We start from the raw sequence: 21,901 nt of genomic DNA, 5'->3' as shown, positions 1-21,901 counted from the left end.
GATCATGACCTGGGCCGAAGGCAGACGCTTAACCAACTGAGCCACCCAGGTGCCCTGATGTCTTTATATTTAAAGCGTGTTTCTCATAGACTACATGTTGGGTTTTGCGTTTTTATCTAATTTGTTCTGTCAATGTCTATCTCTTAATTGGTATGTTTAGATCATTTACATTTCATGTTACTATTGGGATAGTTGGGTTAAAATCATCCATCTTGCTAGTTGTCTTCTGTTTTCTGTTTGTTGCATATGTTTTTTTTTTCTGCCTTCTTAAAAATTTTTTTATTACTTAAGTATATTTGATATGCAATGTTATATTAGTTTTAGGTGTACAACATTGTGATTCTACAATTCCATACATGCTCACTATGATAAGTCTAGTGTACCATCTGTCACCATACACTGCTATTACAATATTATTGACTATATTTTCTATGCTGTACTTCTTTAAAAAAGATTTTATTTATTTATTTGAGAGAGAGGAGAGCATGAGTGGCAGAGGAGCAGAGGGAGAGGAACAAGCAGACTCCCACTGAGCATGGGGAGCCCTACTCGGTTGATCCCACGACCCTGAGATCATGACCTGAGCCGAAATCAAGAGTTGGAGGCTTAACTGAATGCGCCACTCAGGCGCCCCTATGCTGTACTTTTTGTCTCTGTGACTTATTTATTTTATGACTGGAAGTTTGTACATCTTAATCCCCCTTCACCTCTTTTGCTCATCCCTTCACCCCCCTCCGCTCTGGCAACCACCAGTTTGTTTGATGTATTTATGAGTCCTTTTTTGTTGTTGTTCACTTGTTTTGTTTTTTAGATAAGTGAAATCACATGATACTTGTTTTTCTCTGAGCGACTTATTTCTCTAAGTGTAATACCTTCTAAGTCCATCCATGTTACTGCCTACTTTTGGTTTGAGTATTTTTTTTATTTTATTTCCACCTTTGGTTCATTATTTATACCCCTCCTTTTAATCTTTTTAGTTTAGTGTTTTTTTAAGTAAATTACATTATTTCACATATAAGAAATTTACAACTGTATAACTCCCAATTCTTCCTTCTGTCTCTGTGCTTTTGTTGTCATACATTTTACTTTTTTTAAAAAAGATTTTATTTATTAGAGAGAGAGAGAGAGAGAATGAGCAGGGGGAGGGGCAAAAGGAGAGGGAGAAGCAGCCTCCTGACTGAGCAGGGAGCCCAATGCAGGCTGATCCCAGGACCCTGGGATGATCCCAGCCCAAGGCAGAAGGCAGATATTCAACTGACTGAGCCACCCAGGCTCCCCTCATACATTTTACTTTTATATATGCTATAAATCCACAATTCATTGCTACTATTTTTACTTGAGGCAGTCAATTATATTCTAAAGCAAATAAAAATAGCCACCCCCAAAGTTTTTTTTTCCAAAAAGTATTTTTTTATATTTACCTCAGACCATTTGATATTATCCGACAGCTCTTGGGGGCTCCATTCTATTTTTTTTTTTCACTTTTTCCCACTTTGACTCTTAATGGTTTTCATCCCTCTGCTGAAATTTCACATCTGTTTCTGCATGCTGTCTAACTTTTCCATTAGATTGTTTAATGTATTAATCATAGTTATTTTAAATTTCTTGTCTGGTAGTTCCAATATCCGGGTCATCTCTAAGTCTTGTCCCGTTGATTACTTTGCTTCTTTGCTTTTTTTCTTTTTAAAGATTTTATTTGTTTGTTTGTTTGTTTGGGGGAGAGAGAGAATACCAAGCAGACTCCTTGCTGAGTGCAGAGCCTGACACGGGGCTTGATCTGACAACCCTGAGATAATGACCTGAGCCAAAATCATGAGTTGGATGCTTAACAACCCACCCAGGTGCCCCTGATTACTTTGCTTCTCGGTAATGGATTCTCTCGCTTTTTGTTGTGTTGCTTGTAATTTGTTACTGATTGCTAGATGTAGGACTTAAAACAGTAGAAACTGAGGCAAGTATTTATTCTAGGTACATCTCTTCTTTTGTTAGGGTATTAGTGTGGGAGTTCCAGTCAGTTAGGAGGTGAGTTGGGTTTGGGTTTTGTTGTTGTGGTTACCTTAGATGCACACGGGGGCTTCAAATTCCTCAGGTTTAGGATGAGTTTACTGGTGGGAGGGCTTTTCCTCAATGTTTATTATGCTTTACTCTCAGCTTTAGGTCTTTCTTTTGTTGCTGGGTGCTTGCTTACCTGCTGGTGGGGAGCAGGGATTCTCTGTTGTCTTGGTTCAGCCTCAGTGTTAGGCAGGCCCTGTTTTTCTGGGTCTGGGGGGAAGAGGGGTGTAGATCTTTCTGGTGATCCTGCCCTTGCCCCAGAGGTAGGATACTTCTAATGGTCCAGATCAGAATTTCCTGCCTTTCCCCCAGGCATAAAGGGGTGTTTTATTTTTCTTTTACTCTGCCCCAGCTGCCTTTGGAGGGACAGAGTTTACCACCCTTTCCCCAGAGGTGTAAGATTTTTATTCTTTAGAAAAAGGACTGGGTGGACCTTTGCATTTTTCCCAGAGTAGTGATTGCTTTCCTTCTCCAGACTAGCACTACTGAGAAGCTGTCTCTGGCCTCCTGCGTAGTATTTTTTAATGAACATCCAGTCTACTGAAGTCTGTGGAGAAAAACCTCTGGGTGTCTATGCTCTTGCTAAACCACACAAGACCTTTAGTAATTCATTAAAAATTGTACCTGAGTTCTTCTTACTTGCCTGCATGTTGGTCCCATCATTCTCCCTCTGCCACAGGTGAACCAGAGCTTGCGTCTCTTCATGGAGGTGCCTGTTTTTCCTAAAATTTCAGTCTGGTAGATTGCCCTGTAACCTCAGCTCTCTGATGGCTTCAAGAAAAGTTATGGTTTTGTAGATCGTGTGGCTTTTTCTTGTCATTGGAGTTGGAGTGATGCTTTTCCCAGCTTTCTATATCCTAAATGGAAGTTAGAAGTTAAGGCAATTCCATTTTATACTAATTTTATTTTCCAGTGAAATGAATTTCCCTCTTTCTTTCCCAGTGATCTTGTGATTAAATACATACTTGGTCTTCATCCACTGTTTCTAGACACAGCTCCTATAATTTCCTATATAGGAGCCATAGGGGCATGTTCTGTTATAACATTTGCTTTTGTTCTCAATTCCTGAAATAGCTCCAGGGCAATGAAAGTGAAATGGTGTCTTTTGTTATTTATATAACAAGTCCCTTTCAACCCACTTCTGAGTTTATGTTAATGAGGTGATTTTTGGAAAGTATCCAGATCTTCTAAGGATGGGGGCTAGTTGCTAGAGGAATCAACTGTGTGATTAGGCTGTTGGAACTTTGAGTCCAGTCTGACCTCTGGGGAGGGGAGAGGGGCTGGAGATTGAATCAAGCACTAATGGCCAATGATTTTAATCAGTCGTTCCTGTGTAATGAAGCCTCCATAAAACCCCCAAAAGGACAGAGTTTGGAGAGCTTTCAGGTTGGTGAACAGGTGGAGGTGCTGGGTGAATAGCTTGCCCAGAGAGAGCATGGAACTCCACACCCCTTCCCATATGCCTTGCCCTATGCATCTTTTCCATCTGGCAGTTCCTGAGTTATATCCTTTTATACTAAACTGGTAATTTAGTAAGTAAACTGTTTTCTTGAGTTCTGTGAGCCACTCTAGCAAATTAATTAAACCCAAGGAGGGATAGTGGGACCCTCCAATTTATAGCCAGTCAGTTGGAAGCACTGGTAACAACCTGGACTTGTATTTGGCATCTGAAGAGGGGGCAGTTTTGTGGGACTGAACCCTTCTCTAGTAAAGCATTAATATGAAGACAGTTGGGAGCTTCCTGGACATTATACTCTGCCTGCCTCAAGTATTTGTCAATGGGCTGCAGGTTATAAGGACATTTAATTTTATCTACATTTCCTTCTGGAAGTTAGGTTATTGATAAGTGCTTTTTTCTCATAAATCACCAAGACATTTGTAAACTAAGGGAGACTCCTGTCCTGTAGGACTATAATCTCTATAAATTAACCATTTGTTTTTTCTTCCCTTAGCTTTAGGGCAGCCAAGAGTGCTGAGGAATGTCACATATATCTCACCTTGGGGGTGGGGGTTGTGGGGTGTCAGCTTGTGCTTTGTCCTCAGCTTGTCTTCTGCTCCCTCATCATCAGAATTGAGTTAAATTGTCTGGTGTTGCAGAATTGCTTGATGTGTAGAAAACCCATACATCTGGGGCGCCTGGGTGGCTCAGTCATCAAGCGTCTGCCTTTGGCTCAGGTCATGATCCCAGGGTCCTGGGATCCAGCTCCACATCGGCTCCCTGCTTGACGGGAAGGCTGTTTCTCCCTCTCCCACTCTCCCTGCTTGTTTTCCCTCTCTGGCTGTCTCTCTCTCTGCCAAATAAATAAATAAAATCTTAAAAAAAAAAAAAAAAAAAAGAAAACCCATACATCTGGTGTCAGAGGTCCAAAAAGAATATGTGGGAGCCCCAGCCTCCTCTCCCCGTCTGCTAGGGTCTGATAGAATAGAGGGGAGGCTGAAGCGGTCACTGGGACCAGGTTTCTCTGCTTGCTTCTGTGTTGAGTTGGGTGGAAAAAGGCAATATAGGTCTCTCTGCACCTGACTCATGTGAGAATATAGGCTCCTCTGCTATTTCCAGGTTTGTTTTCATGGTTGCTTTGGCTCACCTGACAGACACGTGAAAACAAGTATGTACCCACGTGCCTGTGCCTGCCTAGGGAAACCTGCGTGGCTTGGTGCCAAGAGTGAAAGAAAGAGTGGTGCGCCTTAAAGCCAGATCTCATCTAAGCAGAGGTAGGCTGGGAGTAAAGGAAGGCTTGGTAGTGCCCCAGAGGAGTTTTTTCTCTTGATCTCCAGTCCAGACCCTGGCAGGGGACCAGGACAGGTAAGGCAGGAGTTTTGGATGGAGCTGTGGAGACTGAAGTTTTCCCTGAGAACTGCTTACTCTTGAGTGGCTATGGTTCCCTCGCTCTGAGCTCCGTGAGGTAAGGTTCTGGCACTTCCATCTTTGTTGAGTAGATGAGAGGCTTCTGGGAAGATGATGTGCTGATCTCATTCTTATCCCTGAAGTTATCTCTGGGACCTTAAAAGACTGATTCCTGGGTGGGAATCATATGGCTTATAGGATTCCTTTATCCAGAAGATGAGGTGGGAGTAAGTAGGTGATCTGAATTCCTGATTACTGGGGCACAGGAATTGAGAGTGCAGGTTCAGGAAGTGCTTGTCCTCCTCTGACAGATTCTGGGTTTTTCATATATAGGTTGTTGTGGAATCTAACTTCTTTGAGGTTTCTGGACTGGCTCAACTCTAAACCAAAAGTAGTAGTGTGTGCCATCTCCCTATGGGATGCCTTCTAATGCCAGATCTGTGGATAAGAGAAGCCATGTAGCTCTGATTGGGTGTCAAAATTCCTGGGTCCTGTTCTGGGAGAATCTCTTTGCAATCCCAGATGGTAGTGAGGGCATGCTGAGGAGGAAAACAAATAAACTGATAGCAGTCAAGTCCCATGTTAGGGTGCCCTCTGGATGTTCTTTCTCCATCGGGTCTTAATTATATTCTCTCTTTTCTGGGCACTTTGGAAAAAGAGATGTATTGAATGGGCAAGCAGCAACGTAGGAAATAAGATTGATATTGTAGACACAGCAACACACAGGTGTGTATTTTCATGAAGGTCCTTTCCTTATTCTAGTCTTTGCAATGGCCCTGGTCTTAGCATCTTCCTAGCCTTTCTCACCACCTGCTCATGTTCTTTGCTGGCCTGAGAGTAGCTACAGACTTGTCCACATGTTGCTGGATACTGCAGAAGTTCCTGTTTATGTTTGGGTGGAGGTGATGGGTGTGGGCAGTGAAAAGCCTATCAGGCTGACTAACCTGGCAGTGGGAGTCTGGTCTTTGCAGGACAGGTTTGTAGGTTTTAAAATGGTAAGACCAGACCAAAACCTGCACCTCAGGGAGAATCCATGCTATGGATAAACCTAATGCCAACCTATTCTTGGTGTCAAGCCAGGTACCTCTTGTTGGAAGTTGCCATCAGCTGAGCTCTCACAGTTATGTTTCTTGGGAACACTAGGTGTTTGCCTGCCTCCATTTATTTCTCTGTGTCCTGTGGTGGAAACGGAGATAACCTCATTATATTTAGGTCTGTGTGTAAGGCATGCTGTTCCTACATAAGAGGTTGTTTTTGCGGGTCTAAACCAGAGACTCATCAGCTTCTGCCCTAGACTGACATACTTATATTCTTTGATATTCTTTGCCAGGCCACAGTAAACACAAGTGAGAAGGAAACATTTGTCATGGAAGCCAGGGAGCTGGAGAGTCCCACACCAACCTACCATCTCATTCCCGAGGCCAGCCAGCCCAAGGAAGATGTCAGCATGCAACCTCAACAGACCGCAGAAGCTATGCAGCTAAAGAAGGAGATCTCGCTGTTGAATGGGGTCAGCCTGGTGGTGGGCAACATGATTGGCTCAGGAATATTTGTCTCACCCAAGGGCGTGCTGGTATACACTGCCTCCTATGGGTTGTCTCTGGTCGTATGGGCCATTGGTGGGCTTTTCTCCGTTGTTGGTGCCCTTTGCTATGCAGAGCTGGGGACCACCATCACCAAGTCTGGGGCCAGCTATGCTTATATTCTAGAGGCCTTTGGGGGCTTCATTGCCTTTATCCGCCTGTGGGCCTCTTTGCTAATTGTTGAGCCCACCAGTCAGGCCATCATTGCTATCACCTTCGCCAACTACATCATCCAGCCCTCGTTCCCTACCTGTGATCCCCCATACCTGGCCTGCCGTCTCCTCGCTGCTGCGTGCATATGTAAGTCTGGGGTTTAGTGGCGGAGTATGTTTGAGGGTGTGGGTTCCTTTAATAATGCTAATGGTAACTGATACTTGAACACCATATTTTGCTTTTGGCGGGGAAGAGAGGCATCTTACCTTTTTTTTTTTTTTTTTTTTTAATATTTATTTAAGAGAGAGACAGAGCAGGAGCAGGATGGGTGGGGGAGAGGGAGAGGGAGAGGCAGATTCCCTGCTGAGCAGGGGGCCTGATGCGGGACTCAATCCCAGGACCCTGGGATCATGACCTGAGCTGAAGACAGATGCTTAACTGACTGAGCCACCCAGGCGCCCCGCATCTTACCTTTTGAAGTAATTTCACCAAAGTCATTTAACCCTGAGAGATAAGTAAGGGTAAAGGTTAGGGATGAGAGAAGTTTGAGTTTCTTTGTGGCTTTTGGTGCCTCACATTCCTTCTACTCTTGACTGTTCCAGAGTCCTGTTCCCCAGTCTATGTGACAGGTTGGTGCATGTCTTACATTTGTCTTACCAGATGTTTTGATTGGAGTCAACATCACTAGTTGTAACTGAACCCAGAAAAAACATCAGTGCTGAGGACTTTATTTTTTGCTTCCCAGCTTTTTATTTTAAACCAGTTTAGAGGCTGAGGAAAGAGGCTTCTCTAGATTGTTGGGGTCCCAAGGTGTTATCCCTCAGCCCACAGTACCAGTGTTTCCTGCCACTGCCACTCTTTGCAGCCCATTCTAAGCAGCAGGTACCACACCAAAATGGCTCTTTCTCATTGGTGTTTCAGATTTCTTTCTCTCTCTCTCTTTTTTAAGATTTTATTTATTTATTTGGAAGAGAGAGTGCGCGTGCGCACGAGAGAGAAAGAGGGAGATCACAAACGGGGAAGGGTAGAGGGAGAAGCAGACTCCCCGCTGAGCAGGGAGCCCGATGTGGGACTCGATCCCAGGACCCCGGGATCATGACCTGAGCCGAAGGCAGATGTTTAACTGACTGAGTTACCCAGGCGCCCCATATTTGGGTTTCTGAGGACAGAACCCGAGAGATCCCAGTTGATCCCTCTTTATTTTCCTTTTTCTCTCATGAGGTGGTAAGGAGGGATTCTGTGAAATCGCTGAAAAGGAGAGAAGATTGCTGTGAATTTACCCAATCTTGTAGAGCTAGTGTTTTAGCTGAGAAGTGGCCCAGAATTCCCTGTGTTCCTTAGCACTGTGCTGCCAGGGGCACTTAATTATACTCTGTTCTTTCCATATCTCTGCTTGCAAAAGTTTTGGCAGTATATGTAGTTTATCCACAGTGTTAAAAATAGACTGAGAGTACCGTGGAGTTAGCAAAAAAGGATTGTATGGTACACTGTGCTTCCTGACTTTAAGGAATTTGTTAAAGACAAATGTTAAAGGGAACCCCTCCACATGGAGCCCCAGGAGGAGGGAAGGTGGGTACTCAGCTGTATGTGTGTTAGGGTCTGGCCAGGAGAACTTGGGCCTGACTGAGTTCTCTAAAAAAAAAGAAGAATTTTCTGATTATAAAATGTGTTCATTAGGAGAAGATGAACTTATCCTCAGTCACCCATAATCTACCACCAAAAGATGAACACCTTTAATAATTAAATCATGTCTTCATTTCTTTCTTGTATAGAATTGGCATCGTACTTTGCATATAACTTTATATTCTGCTTTTTAAATTTAGTATATCATGTTTTTCCCCCTTTTTATGGAACGTTCTTCAAAAGAAACATTTTTTAAAGTAGCGTCTTTTTTTTATAATTACTGTTATTTAAAGGGAATACATAGACGTTATAGGCACTTTGAAAATGCAAAAAAATAGAAAAAAGAAAAGAAAAATCACCCATAATTTTTTTTATTTTATTTTTAAAAGATTTATTTATTTATTTGTCAGAGAGAGAGAGAGAGAGCACAAGCAGTGGGAGCAGCCGGCAGAGGGAGAAGCAGGCTCCCCACTGAGCAAGGAGCCCCATGTGGGACTCGATCCCAAGACCCTGGAATTATGACCTGAGCTGAAGGCAGATGCTTAACCAACTGAGCCACCCAGGCATCCCCACCCCATAATTTTAACTCCCAGAGAACTATTGCTACTATTTCTGTGAAATACCTCCTAGTATTGTTTTTTCTGTGCATATATCATTTTTTTTCTTTTTGCTCTTGAGATCATACTCTCTGTGGTTTGTATAATACTTTAAAAATTTTAATATTTAATCCCTTTCATCAGATATTCTTAGAAAACATGGTTTAGGGACACATAAATAGTTTCCTGGCAGTGTGGTATAGTGGTTAAGATCATAGGCTCCCATGCCAGACCAGGACTGATTCTAGCTTTACCAGCTGTTTTTCCCAGCTGTTAACCTTGGAGGAGTTAGTTAACTGTTGCCTTGGTCTTCTCATTTGTAAAATGGAAATAGCATGAGGAATAAATGAATCAATATAGGTACAGTACTTCTCTTTCTGGCATGGAGTAAGTGCTCTGTATTATTATTATAAATATAGCTGTAGGAGTCTTTGTATATAAAGATTAAGAGTTTCTGCACCTTTTTTTTTTTTTAGGGTAGAATTAACTATACAGGAGAAATACCTGTGTCTAAAGAAATAAACAGTTTTAGGATTCTTCATGTGTTACCCAGTTTCCTTCTAGAAGGTTTTGTGAGTTTGTACTCTTATCTAAGCACTTGAGAGTGCCTGTGTGTTGGTCTCGTGATGGCCTTAGGGTGAATTCCAAGGATAACCAAGTCAAAGGACACCATTCTATATATAATTTTTCATGTACCGAAGATTTTTGTTTGGTAAATCTTTTTTCGTTTATGATTTTCTCCACTGTTTTTGTTCTTTTTTAACGAAGCCCATCCCCATACCAGGAACTGCTCTTTTTTCTTTTCTTTGCCAGAACTGCTCTTTTGATTGGAGGAGAGACCTCACCTCTTAGAAGTGCAGTCATGGTATCTGTGGCTTTTTCCATTCAAGTGTACTTTTACCCAGATTACTCACCATCAGAATTCCTTCAAGCCCCTATCCCAGAAGCCCAGGCTTTTCCATAATGCATACCTGCAGGTAGGAACTTGTCAGAGATGGGCTTAAGTCATAAAACCATGTCCTGTCCTAACTGACAAGACTTTGGGGTTCAGCTTACTTCTCTTCTTGGAATTTAGTGTGTAGAATTGGGCTGATACACCATGTACCAAAGCTGGGGTGTGCTGAAGGGAGTCTCTTTGGGCAGGGGTGGCAGTGGTCTTAAGAGACAAAATTGGAAGATACCAATTAGCTCATAATTGGGGTAAAAAACACAAAAATCTGTGCTGAATCCATGGCGAAATTTAGGTAGGTTAGGAGAATTGAGTTAGTCTTCAAATTAAGATAAGAGGGGTCCAGGTTGTTTTTTTGGGAGACTGTCTATGGAAATTATAGCCATACAAGCTAGACAATTGAAGTTCCATTCTAGAAGAAAGGGCCCAGCATTCTCCATATAACAACTGGTCAGAGTTGCAGGCTAGTGGCCCATGGGCCAGACTTGACCCACAGATATATTTGTTTAGCCTAATGTTGTAAGCAATTTTGAATTACTTGCCAACATTTGAAAACCAGGACCTTTCTGTTGAAAAATCAAAAGTTCTGGCAACCTTGGACCCAGATTCCTTCCTGAAACAATCAGCTGCCTTTGTGTAGTGGTTGCTCCCTTTATTTTTTTTTTAATATTTTATTTATTTAGGGTGCCTGGGTGGTTAAGCGTCTGCCTTCGGCTCAGGTCATGATCCCATGGTCCTGGGATCGAGTCCCGCATTAGGCTCCCTGCTCCTTGGGAGCCTGCTTCTCCCTCTGCCTCTCTCTCTCTCTCTCTCATGAATAAATAAAAATTTTAAAAAATACATGTTATTTATTTATTTGACAGAGAGAGAGAGCATGGTGGCGGTGGGGGGTGGGTAGCAGGAGAGGGAGAAGCAGACTCCAGCCTGAGAGCAAGGAGCCCGGCCCTGGGCTTGATCCCAGGACCCTGGGACCACGGGCCCAAGCTAAAGGCAGATGCTTAACTGACTGAGCCACCCAGGCGCTCATATACCCAGACAGTCTTGCCTTTGCTCAGTTGCATTACCTCCTTGGCCCTTGAAGGCATTGCTGTTTCACATCCCGACTTTCCAGCAGCCCCCCCACCCTATTCCCAGGTTATACTGGCAGAGAGATCCTAGCAACTTTTTTGAATTTCAGGCTATCTTAGCTACTCATTATCCTAGAACAGTGGTTTTCAACCAGAGGTGAGTTTGTCGCCCAGAAAACATTTGGCAAGGTCTGGAGACATTTTTGGTTGTCACACCTCCTTGGAAGGGGTGCTACTCATCTAGTGAGTAGAAGCCAGGGGTGCTGTTGAGCATCTTATAAAGTGCAGGACAGCCTCTCACAACTAAGACTTATTTTGCCCCAAATATCAATAGTGCTGAAGTTGAGAAACTCTATTCTAAGGGTGCATTCTATTCATATGTGTTCTGGGAGTTTGTAATCTTCCGTGGTGGGTGGGGCCTCAGGCTGTCAACTGGACTCAGTGTGCTCAGAGGCTCTTATACTCACTTATGGGACTGTAGGGGAAAATGGTAGTTCTTGAGGCCCATAGGTCCCTCCTCTTGCCAGCTGACCAGCAGTATTATTGGCAACTCAGGTGCCCATGAGTACTTGATTTGATTTTGGAAGGGTGATTTTTCTTAGTCTGTTTATTTTTGTGGGATCCTGCCTGTTGTGTAGGCTCACACACGTCATTCAAAAATATTTGCTGTGAAGGTTTCATTGTAGAAGTCATTCAGCACTGACACTGGCATCAAAGCAGAGGCTTGCTCACCGCTGAGACTCCATTTCCCTCAACCCCCAGGGTTGGTTTGGGGAAAGCTGACAGTGAAGAGGAGCAGGAGCAGGAGGAAATGGGGGAGGGAGACTTCTAAATTAGAGGAGATTGGAGGGAAGAAACACTGCGTAATGCCTGAATAGCTTTCTGTTGTCTCTTGCTGTCTTGGACTCAGGCCTGGGCAGGGTTCTGAGAAGGAAGTTTATGCTCCCCTACTTTGGTCACTGGTTGCTATGGATAGACAGCTTTCATGTTCTGAAAGTCACATGACTCACAAGGACTGGGTCTTTACCATAGTCTCAAAGACCCTGGAGTCTACCCCTGTACAGAGCTTGAATGGTTTGATAAGACTAAATGTGTGTATTTGTGCAGTTAAAACAAGGAGGATTCTTAAAAAGGCATATACCTGACATATTCATATGCGTCCCACGAGGGAGCTCCAGAGTCCAGGATTTCCATTTGGAAGGGTTTACCTCTCCTGGACTGTTATAGAACATTTTTCTCCTAATATACTTGTAGATGGTCTCTCCCTAGCTTTTTTCTTCTCCCACCTTGTTGCTGTTGTTGTTAAGGATTGCATTCCTCTGTCCTTGAGTGCCCCTTAGTAACACCCAGCTTGTTTGTGGGAGGAATTGGAAGGGTTCCTTCCTCCCTGTTGCTGTGGGAAAAGGGAGCCGTGACTGTCAGCATAACTGGGACTATAGCTGCGGATTGCTGAGTGATCTCCTCATCAGAAAGAGAATATGAGAGGTACAGTTCTGTTTTAGGGTACATGTATTATCCAGGATTGATTTGGGTTTCAAACACCTGAAAACCAAAAGCAGCATGGCTCAAATATATTTAAGTTTATTTCTCTCACATATTAAAGGTAGGCAGCATGGGACTGGTAGGGTGACTTCATAATTTTTCAGGGAGCCAGGTTCCTTCCTTCTGCCTTACTGCTCTGCTATCCTCAGCCTGTGATTTCTAGCTGGTGGTCCAAGATGGCTACTCAAGCTCTAGCTGTCTAGTCTGTACTGTGGCTGACAGGAAGAACAAAGAAAGGCATGCTCCGCCCTTCAAAGAGACTTCCTGAGGTCTTATTTATATGAAACTTTGCTTACCTCCCTGGGGCAAGAACTAAGTTACTTGGCTGTAACTGCCTGCAAGAGAGGCTGGTAAATGTCAGCTTTAATTTATTTATTTATTATTATTTTTTAAAGATTTTATTTATTTAATTGACAGAGAGAGAGACAGAGAGAGAGGGAACACAAGCAGGGGGAGTGGGAGAGGGAGAAGCAGGCTTCCTGCCGAGCAGGGAGCCCGATGCAGGGCTCTATCCCAGGACCCTGCGATCATGACCTGAGCCGAAGGCAGTCGCTTAACCAACTGAGCCACCCAGGCGCCCCATTGTCAGCTTTAATTTAGGCAGGCCACACTCTAGCTAAAATTTCTATTACTAAGGAAAAATGGAGGAACAGATATTTAAAGATAACTAGCAGTGTTTGCCACAGAGAGACTTTAGGGTTTGGTGTAGATCTGCTATTTGAGTATTCCTTTCCCAGCATCATGCCCCCAGAACTTGAAGACCCTCACATGGACGCCACACTCATTGGTGTAGGCTTTCCAGCAAGGACATGAGATCAGAAGAGGAGGGAAGGCTTGGATGTTGTAATTGTGGTAGTTACTTTTATCTGAGCACCTGGCCTCCAGGCCCAGCCTTGTGCTTGAGCGCTGATAGAATCTATGGTGCTAGATGGGGATGGGAATTTGGGGAGGTTTGGAGGGGTGAGGATCAGATGGTGAAATGTTTCTTATTTAGAATCAGGAAAACATTCAGGGGACTTGGCTTCTGTTTGGTAGACTGTTTCTGGGAGCTCTCTGTTCTCTGGCAGAGCTGAGAGTACAGTGAAGCAAGCAAGACTCCTGGGGCCAGCCTTTAAGGATGCACTCACTCTCAGGTTCTCCAAGTGGTTCTGAAAGTGAGTGTTTCCTTAAATTTTGTGCGCCAGGCGCCCCCCTCACCTCACCCTACTCCTGGCCTTGCTCCCTGGCTGCACATTGTTCTAGATTAAGTAGTTTTTATGGAGGAAGAAGCATATGTGCAAGGTAAATAAGTCAAGAGTATAAAATAGTATAAAATGGAAAAAGTCTTTCTCTCTCTCCAGAGCTTTGGTCTTCTTCCCCAGAGGCAACCACTGTGACAGGCTCTTTTGTATCTTTCCGACTGTCATTCAGAATGGGGAGAAGGAGTAGAAGTGAGATGGAGTGCCTGTCAGTGGGTCTGAGGATTATGTCTGCTTCTCTCCCCGATCTTGCATCCATATCTTGGTGCTGTATGGCGGAAGCACAGTGAGCATAGCCAGGGCACTGTGTGCTAATCTCTTTCTTCATGTGTATGTCCATCTTTTTGTCTCCCTCTCTTTTTGTCCCTTCTCTCTGTCTCTTTATCTCTGTCTCTTGTCTCTATCTCCACTGTCTTCTGTGTATTTCTCTTTCTCTGTTAGGCTTTTTCTCACAAGCTGCATGCCCTCTCACTTCTGCTTCTTTTCATAGTCCTGCTTCCTTCCTCTGTTTTCTTGTGGTTTTTGTTGCTCTATTACAAGGGCCTGAATGTCACTTTGACTTGCTGTATCTCCCAACTCTGCGACTGTTAGATAGATTCAGTCTTTTGGTACCGCAGTCTATGTTCCTGGGAAAGGCAATTGAATAGGCTCAGCTTGGGTGATCAACTGTGGTAGGTGAGTAGGAGCAAGTCCCAAGAAGGGGCCTGGAAGGTACCTCAGAATATGCTTACTATATTGCACAGGGGTCTGTGGATTACAGGTGGTTATTAATTAGGTAATCCTTACACTAGCTGATGTAGGCTTAGCCCCACACAGCAAACTTTGATTAGCAGGGCAGCAGCATGCGTTCCTTTGGCCTTCCCTCCCATTTGACTCTTGCCTCCCACTCCTGACTGACTAGTGAGCACTTGTGTCATTTGCCAAAGTACTACTGAGTGAAGGCGCTTTTTTTTTTTTTTTAAGCTTTTATTTATTTTTTTGTCAGAGGGAGAGAGAGCGCACGAATAGGAGGAGTGTCAGGCAGAGGGAGAAGCAAGCTCCCCACTGGAGCAGGGAGCCCAATGCTGGACTCGATCCCAGGACTCTGGGATCATGACTTGAGCTGAAGGCAGATGCTTAACCAACTGAGTCATCCAGGTGTCCTAGTGAGTGAAAGCTCTTAAAGTGCTATGGAGCCTATTTAGCCATCGTGTTTATTTCCACAGGCTCTAGGCTCTCCTCCCTTTGAGTAGAGGAATGTGAACTTTCTGACAGTTGCCTCGCTCTAGGGAATTAGTGGTTAAGTGAGAGTCATCACCCTTTTGATTCCAACCAGAGTTCATCATTTCCCCTCTTTGCTTGGCAAACAGTAAAACAATATGCTTTTGTTTCCCCCCGTAATAATTTGTGGTCTCCTTGGGGAAGCACCACGTAAATGCCTGAGGGAGAGACCTTGAGCCAGGTGTCCACATGAGTATAGCATAGATACTAATCTGTGCTGTGAAGTGGAAATGTTACAGGGTTCAGGGAGAGACAGCTCAGTGAGCAGCTGGCTGGTATATTTGGGGAAGGTTTTACAGAGGAAGTGGTGACCAAGCTAGACCTTGAAAGTGGGAGATGCTGTTGGCTGTGGCAGCACAAGGAGGAAAGGACATTTCTTTTAAGAATACATATGGCGGGGCGCCTGGGTGGCTCAGTCGGTTAAGCGGCTGCCTTCGGCTCAGGTCATGATCCCAGGGTCCTGGGATCGAGCCCCATGTCCGGCTCCCTGCTCAGCGGAGAGCCTGCTTCTCCCTCTCCCTCTGCCTGCCACTCTGCCTACTTGTGCTCTCTATCTCTCTGTCAAATAAATAAATAAAATATTTAAAAAAAAAAAAAAAAAGAATACATATGGCACCAGTAGGGTGCCTGGGTGGCTCAGTTGGTTCAGCTACTGCCTTCAGCTCAGGTCATGATCCTGGAGTCCCAGGATCGAGTCCCGCATCGGGCTCCCTACTCAGCAGGGAGTCTGCTTCTCCCTCTGACCCTCCCCCCTCTCATGTGCTCTCTCTCTCTCAAATAAATAAATAAAATCTTTTAAAAAATTAAAATTAAAGAATATATATGGCACCAGTAAATGGTGTAGGAGTAGATAGAGGTGGCTTAGAGGATGAGTGCAAAAGATTTTGTAATAATGTTTGAGGTTCACATAAAAGTTCTATTTTTGGAGGCTTAGGGCAGTACTTAGCAGTGTCACTGTGGTGCCCCTTGTATTCTGTTCTTGTGTTCTCCTGGTGGGTGAGAGCAGTCCCTGTTTAGCGGGGTAAGGTGCTGGAACCCCCAGCACGGGGCCCAGATAACACTGAGGTCTACAAGGAACTGGAAATAAAGCGAGCAGTGCAGACAGGAGCCTGGGGAATGCCCAAACAAGCTCGCTTCTCCATGGACCTGAGAATTGGGAAGTTTGGATAGAAATGGAGAGGGAATTGGGGGAGGTCCTTATAAGCTGAGGAATGATGGTTGGCCTCTCTCAGCCACAGTTTCCTCATCTATAAAACAAGAATAGGAATGTCTATATTTTGGGGTTGTGAGAATTAATTGAAAGGATGTATGTGAAATTCTCAGGAACTTACATACAAAACATTGTCTTTGTAATTCTTAGATGACTTGCCACCTGCATTCAAATTCACCTCATTTATTGATGGGCCTCTCTTGTGGCCATGGGAATGTTTTGTGCCTTGGATGGTTTGGAACGTTAGGAGTCTGAGTGGGAAAGAGCGGGTGAAGTCCATTATTCTTGGGCCTGGGGGCAATTTCCAAAAAATGATTCTGGCTGTCAGAATTTATGAATGTGTTAATGCGTGCCTTTGTATCTTTACTTGTTAACAGTGATGGGCAGATGGTGGATGTCCCTCCATTGCCTGTTCTTCAGGCTCTGATTGGTCCATTGGCCCCTTTGCTTTAGGCAGATAGGGCAGAAGCGATGTTCTCTATAAGAAGAGATTGGATCACTGTGCCCTCAGCTTAAGCCTGCCAGTGACTTTATGTTTTTCCTTCTAGGTCTGCTGACATTTGTGAACTGTGCTTATGTCAAGTGGGGCACACGTGTTCAGGACACGTTCACTTATGCCAAGGTCCTAGCGCTCATTGCCATCATTGTCATGGGCCTCGTTAAACTGTGCCAGGGTAAGATGGGCCTGGGCTGGGAAGGAGGGTGGATGACTCTGGGAGTTAGCCTAGATTTCCTAAGGAGGACATGGGGAATCTTGGCTTTACTGATTAGCTCTTTCTGTGTATATTGTAGACTGTCAGTGAGAACAAGACATCTGTTCCTGGGCTTCTTGGGCCAGGCTGGCTTGGCCAGCTGAACATGAGTCAGTCACTCCCTCAGGGCTGCTTTCCCTGTGTGGAGGCTGGGAACATTGCAAGAAGGCAGCTGGGAGCCCAGGAGTTTTTGAAACCTGGATCTTGTGTAATTGGATCATAAATGTAGCTGGTGGGGATAGAGTGAGCCCTGCTTGGCCCTGTTTTTGGTCTGTGACTGCCAGGCAGTGAATAGGAAAACCTGGCCGTCCTTGAGAGGAGTGGGTAGGTGTGTATGTGGGATAGATGGAGTATAGAAATGAGTGGTTATTTTGCAGCCTTTACTTTTCATCTGGATTTGCTTTTATTTAACATTCGGTCTCAAAGTCAGCTCTCAGTAAAATAATAAAATAGTATGAAGTTGGCACTGACTTTCCTGCATGTTGGCTTTAGAAAGCTTTTCATTCCTGAACCGGAGTGGACTGGCAGTGAGGATAGACAAGGTCTCCTGAGCTCTTAGGGAAGTCTTGAGGTATCTTTGGCCAAGGAGATCTCAGTCATTCTCTAGATTGCCTGACACTAAACTCAGCCATGTTTACATTTACCAGGGAGAGCTGAGACCCCCATCTCAGATTCATTGGATTAAACACAAAATGGTTTTGGAGTTCAGAAAGCTCTGTCTGTCTTGGCAGCTGGTCCAGTACCTTTGTGAACTTGTGCCAAGTTAGTACAGCCAGCCACCTCGATGTCCTTGAGTCCCAGGAACATCTTGGGGTCAACTAGGGTAGCTGAGTTATGCTCCTATCAAGATCTGTGCCTTAATTGCTATGTATGATGACTGACACGCCTGGGGCATGAAAACCTCTATTTTCCCTTCTCTTGCTGCATACCCAGCCCTTTTTGACACATTGAAGGAATAGGTCTACTTTTTGCAGGGGGTGATGGCAGGCTTTCTTATAAATCTGGATCTTGTTAAAAACCTCCATTGTGTCCAGAAGGTCTTTCTCCTGGGCAGGCAGGTGCTGCTCCCTTGGCTTTCAAGTGTGTGGTCTCCAGAGGCCTCTAAAGAGAATGACAGGTGCCTAGGCTGGCTCTCTAAGGGTGGAAGTGGCTCAGGGCTACCCCAGGCCTAGTGAGAGATAAGAAGACCTCAGTTCTTACATAGCCTGTGATTTCCTGCCACATGCAACTGCAGCCTGTGCAAGTAGAGCAACAGAATTCTCTTCATGAGAATGAGGAAACTATTTGACCAAATTGTGCGGCGGTTTTGTCCACAAGACACAGTTCCACAGGAAGGCCTAATTGTTAATTAAAAATACCTCCTTTATGTGAAACAGGGTTCTTTCTAAAAAATAGGAAGAAGAGCTCTGGCCTACTGTGAGGTCACTTAGAAATTCATTAGAGCTTTTCTGGAAAAGGTGTTATCACTTCAGAAAGCCGCCAGGAATGCCTGTGTTTTCCTGAGATTGCATAGTTTGCTAGAGGAATATGCACTTTTTTTTTTAAGATTTTATTTATTTGATAGGGAGAGACACAGCGAGAGAGGGAACACAAGCGGGGGGAGTGGGAGAGGGAGAAGCAGGCTTCCCGTGGAGCAGGGAGCCCGATGCGGGGCTCGATCCCAGGACCCTGGGATCATGACCTGAGCTGAAGGCAGACGCTTAAAGACTGAGCCACCCAGGCGCCCCGAGGAATATGCACTTTCTAGAGGGAATGGTTGGGGTGAAAAAGTACGGGGAGAGCTGGTGGTTGTTCTTTTGATGTTAAACTATGTTTTTTTTCTTCCCTCTGCCTGCTTGCTTTTCCCTTCTTTTCTTGACCCTCCTCTCTTTTTCCCCATCTTTGCTTCCTTTTTCTTACTGCCTCTCCCTGTTTTTCTCCTTATACCTTCCATCTCTCCCCTCCTTCTTCTTTCTCTTCCTTTTCACTGAACCCCTTCTTCCCCTGCCTGCCTTTGTCCCCACAGGACACTCTGAGCACTTTCAGGACGCCTTTGAGGGTTCCTCCTGGGACATGGGAGACCTCTCTCTTGCCCTCTACTCTGCCCTCTTCTCTTACTCAGGTTGGGACACCCTTAATTTTGTAACAGAAGAAATCAAAAACCCAGAAAGGTAACGGTGGGATCACACTCTTACTCCCCAACTTGGCTGGAACTCCTGCTGATAGTGGGCACACTTGCCCTCTTCCCTCCCCCTTCTCTTTCTCTCATCCCTTCTTCCTCTCCCTACTCCTTCTCTAACTCAGAGAGATTAGGGGCTAGGTTGGGAACGAGTGAAGGTGGGAAAGCCCCTTGCTCCTCACCCTCGGGGTACACTGGAGGATCCCCCAGGTCCTTGCTTGTGGAGAGATCCTCCAGTGGGCAGTAGCTGACCCAGCTCAGGCTAAGGTGTTAGAACCTTGTGCTCTGGTGCTAACACTGAAGCCTGGGGAGCCAGAAGCTTATTCTGGGCATTCAGGTTCCTAGCCTGGCCTCCAGTCCCTGAAGGACACTGCTCCTCCTTCCGTGGGACCCACTGGTTCTCTTGTGGCAAGGATCAAATATTGAGCCCCAGCTATTTTCACAGAGAAGGGTCGGTCTCTTTCTCTTTCTCTCTGTTTCTCAGCAGAAAGGAGCATGGGATTCATAAACCCCCCTAGACCATGTGGGAAAGGGGAGCCTGCCTCAAAGACTTAGAGCCAGGGAACTGTTAAATTTTCGAAAAATCCCTGGGTGAACTTTGACTCCAAAGAGAGTTGATTCTAGGTAGTCCTATCTTACTTGTCCTGACAGAAATTTGCCCCTGGCCATTGGGATTTCTATGCCAATTGTGACGCTCATCTACATCCTGACCAATGTGGCCTATTACACAGTGCTGAGCATTTCAGATGTCCTTGACAGTGATGCCGTGGCTGTGGTGAGTCCCCATTTGCTCATCATCTTATAATACTGAAGGGCTCAGTCTCTCTCTAAGCCCTGCCGGCGCTGCAGGGTGAGATGATGGGTCCAGGCTAGAGGGCGGGCTGCTCGGCAGTGACGGTGTTTGTCCTGACAGCGTAGGTACAGGTGGCTTATGAAACCCTGTCCTGTGCTGAGGGACTTCTGTGCTCTGTCCCCAGACATTTGCTGACCAGACATTTGGCATGTTCAGCTGGACCATTCCCATTGCTGTTGCCTTGTCCTGCTTTGGGGGCCTCAATGCATCTATCTTTGCTTCATCAAGGTAATGTGTTTCTGCTTTACCAATAACAGACTGCAGTATTTAATCTTCTGAGGCTCCAGGTGAGCCCATTAGAGCCCTTCTTTCTTTTAGATGTGTACAGGGTGTGTGTGTATGTGTGTGTGTGTGTGTGTGTGTGTGTGTGTGTGTACACTGTGTGCATGCATCAGCTGGCCTTCGTGCAGACATTCGTATGCTTGAAGCTCATACTTCCATCTGAGGCGATGATGGATTGGTGAGAGGCAGAGGGGAGGAAGGTTATAGCTTGGAGTAGAGAAGATTATTAGTGATCACTTGCCGTGTACCAGGTATTGGTACAGGGTGACTCTGCCCCCTCACTTCACAGAAATCACCGAAGCTGACAGGCAGGCTCTGTTCTCCTCTCTTTGTAGACACTTCTCTATAAGAGTGTTTGTCCTTCCTGTTGTTTCAGAGAAAGGAGTTCTGCTTTTCCAGGCTGACTCTGCTACCTGGTTTCAGGGCCCCAGCACTACCCCTCTTCTTAGCACTACCCCTCTTCTTAGCACATGGCTTCATCACTTGGCCCTTCTCTTTGGTGGATTCCAGTAGGAGCCAGCTCTGCACAAGCTTCTCTCATCTCCGCTCAGTGAAGTCACAAACCAGCTTTTCTCATCTCCCTTCTTCCTTTCTGGACATACTTCTTCAGGGAATGGTCTGCATTTTGACTGCCACTTATTTTCTAGCCATTACACTTGGACTTCTGCTACCTAAAAAATACTCTTATGAAGTGTCCCTGTGATCTCCTTAGCCTGCTTCTAGTCCTTTTCCTACTGGACCCCTGAAGCCAGTGATGCTTACCGCCCTCTGCTTCTGAAACTATTCCTGTGACTCTGTAACACTCTCATATTTGAGAGGAAGCCTTCTTTCCTGATTTCTCTTTCACTCACCATATAAATGTTGCTGTCCCCAGGGCTGGGAGTGTAATAGGCATTCAGTAACTATTTTCTACGTGAACAGGTAAGAGGATGAATTAATAAAAGAAATAATTTTTTGTCCTATTTATTTTTCTTTTATTTTTTTAAAGGGAACTTTTTTTTTTTAAAGATTTTATTTTTTTGACAGAGAGAGACACAGCGAGAGAGGGAACACAAGCAGGGGGTAGTGTGAGAGGGAGAAGCAGGCCTCCCGCAGAGCAGGGAGCCCGATGCGGGGCTCGATCCCAGGACCCTGGGATCATGACCTGAGCTGAAGGCAAACGCTGAACGACTGAGCCACCCAGGCGCCCCTGTCCTATTTGTTTTTCTTACTGGTTTTGACACCACAGTCCATGTACTTGGGGCCTCCCTTGGGTAACCAGAGTAATAGATCAAATTCTTGGAAAACGGTGTGGTATCTTCCCTTACTTCAACCTGGTACGGCCAGGGTTGCACTGGATGTGACTCTTAACAAGTTACCCTTCCCAAAGATGGTGTTTCCCATAGCCTTACCCTTATCAATGCCCAAGACATTCCAAATGGCTCTCATTCTTCTTAAAATACTTAACACAGTAGGTACGTTTTAAGCTCACTCAGCTGTGTTGTGGCATTGACCGGGTGGGGGTGGGCATCAGAGGGTAAGAGTCTGGACCAGCACACAAGGGGACTGCAGTGATGTGGAGGTAACGTACAATTGTCTCTGTGTTAACTTCTCGCTTTTTCTTTTATTACCTATGTAGTTGTTTTTGGCTTTGTACTAGACACTTTTGCTCTGCTTGCACATTATCCCCTTCCAGCATCCCCTCTACCATATTTCTTCTCTGTCCAGTGCAGATTATTATTATTTTTTAAAGATTTTA

The 21,901-nt window shown here is 45.0% G+C and overlaps 1 protein-coding gene across 1 annotated transcript in view; it reads left to right on the top strand.

Annotated features, from left to right (window-relative positions):
- SLC7A6 (solute carrier family 7 member 6) overlaps positions 1-21,901 on the top strand; it is a 35,976-nt gene that overhangs the window by 5,637 nt on the left and 8,438 nt on the right. Inside the window, exons 3-7 of the mRNA XM_073880090.1 lie at positions 6,228-6,780; positions 16,667-16,792; positions 18,876-19,020; positions 19,680-19,803; positions 20,006-20,109. Coding sequence (XP_073736191.1) covers positions 6,264-6,780; positions 16,667-16,792; positions 18,876-19,020; positions 19,680-19,803; positions 20,006-20,109 — 1,016 coding nt within the window. The 5' untranslated portion in view covers positions 6,228-6,263. The remainder of the gene's footprint in view (positions 1-6,227; positions 6,781-16,666; positions 16,793-18,875; positions 19,021-19,679; positions 19,804-20,005; positions 20,110-21,901) is intronic.

Source organism: Callorhinus ursinus, unplaced genomic scaffold, assembly GCF_003265705.2.
Source record: "Callorhinus ursinus isolate GAN/ISIS: 27379988/994484 unplaced genomic scaffold, GSC_fseal_2.0 scaffold37, whole genome shotgun sequence".
Taxonomy (NCBI): domain Eukaryota; kingdom Metazoa; phylum Chordata; class Mammalia; order Carnivora; family Otariidae; genus Callorhinus; species Callorhinus ursinus.
Note: the sequence above shows the minus strand (reverse complement) of the source record. Positions and strands in the feature narration are given on the sequence as shown.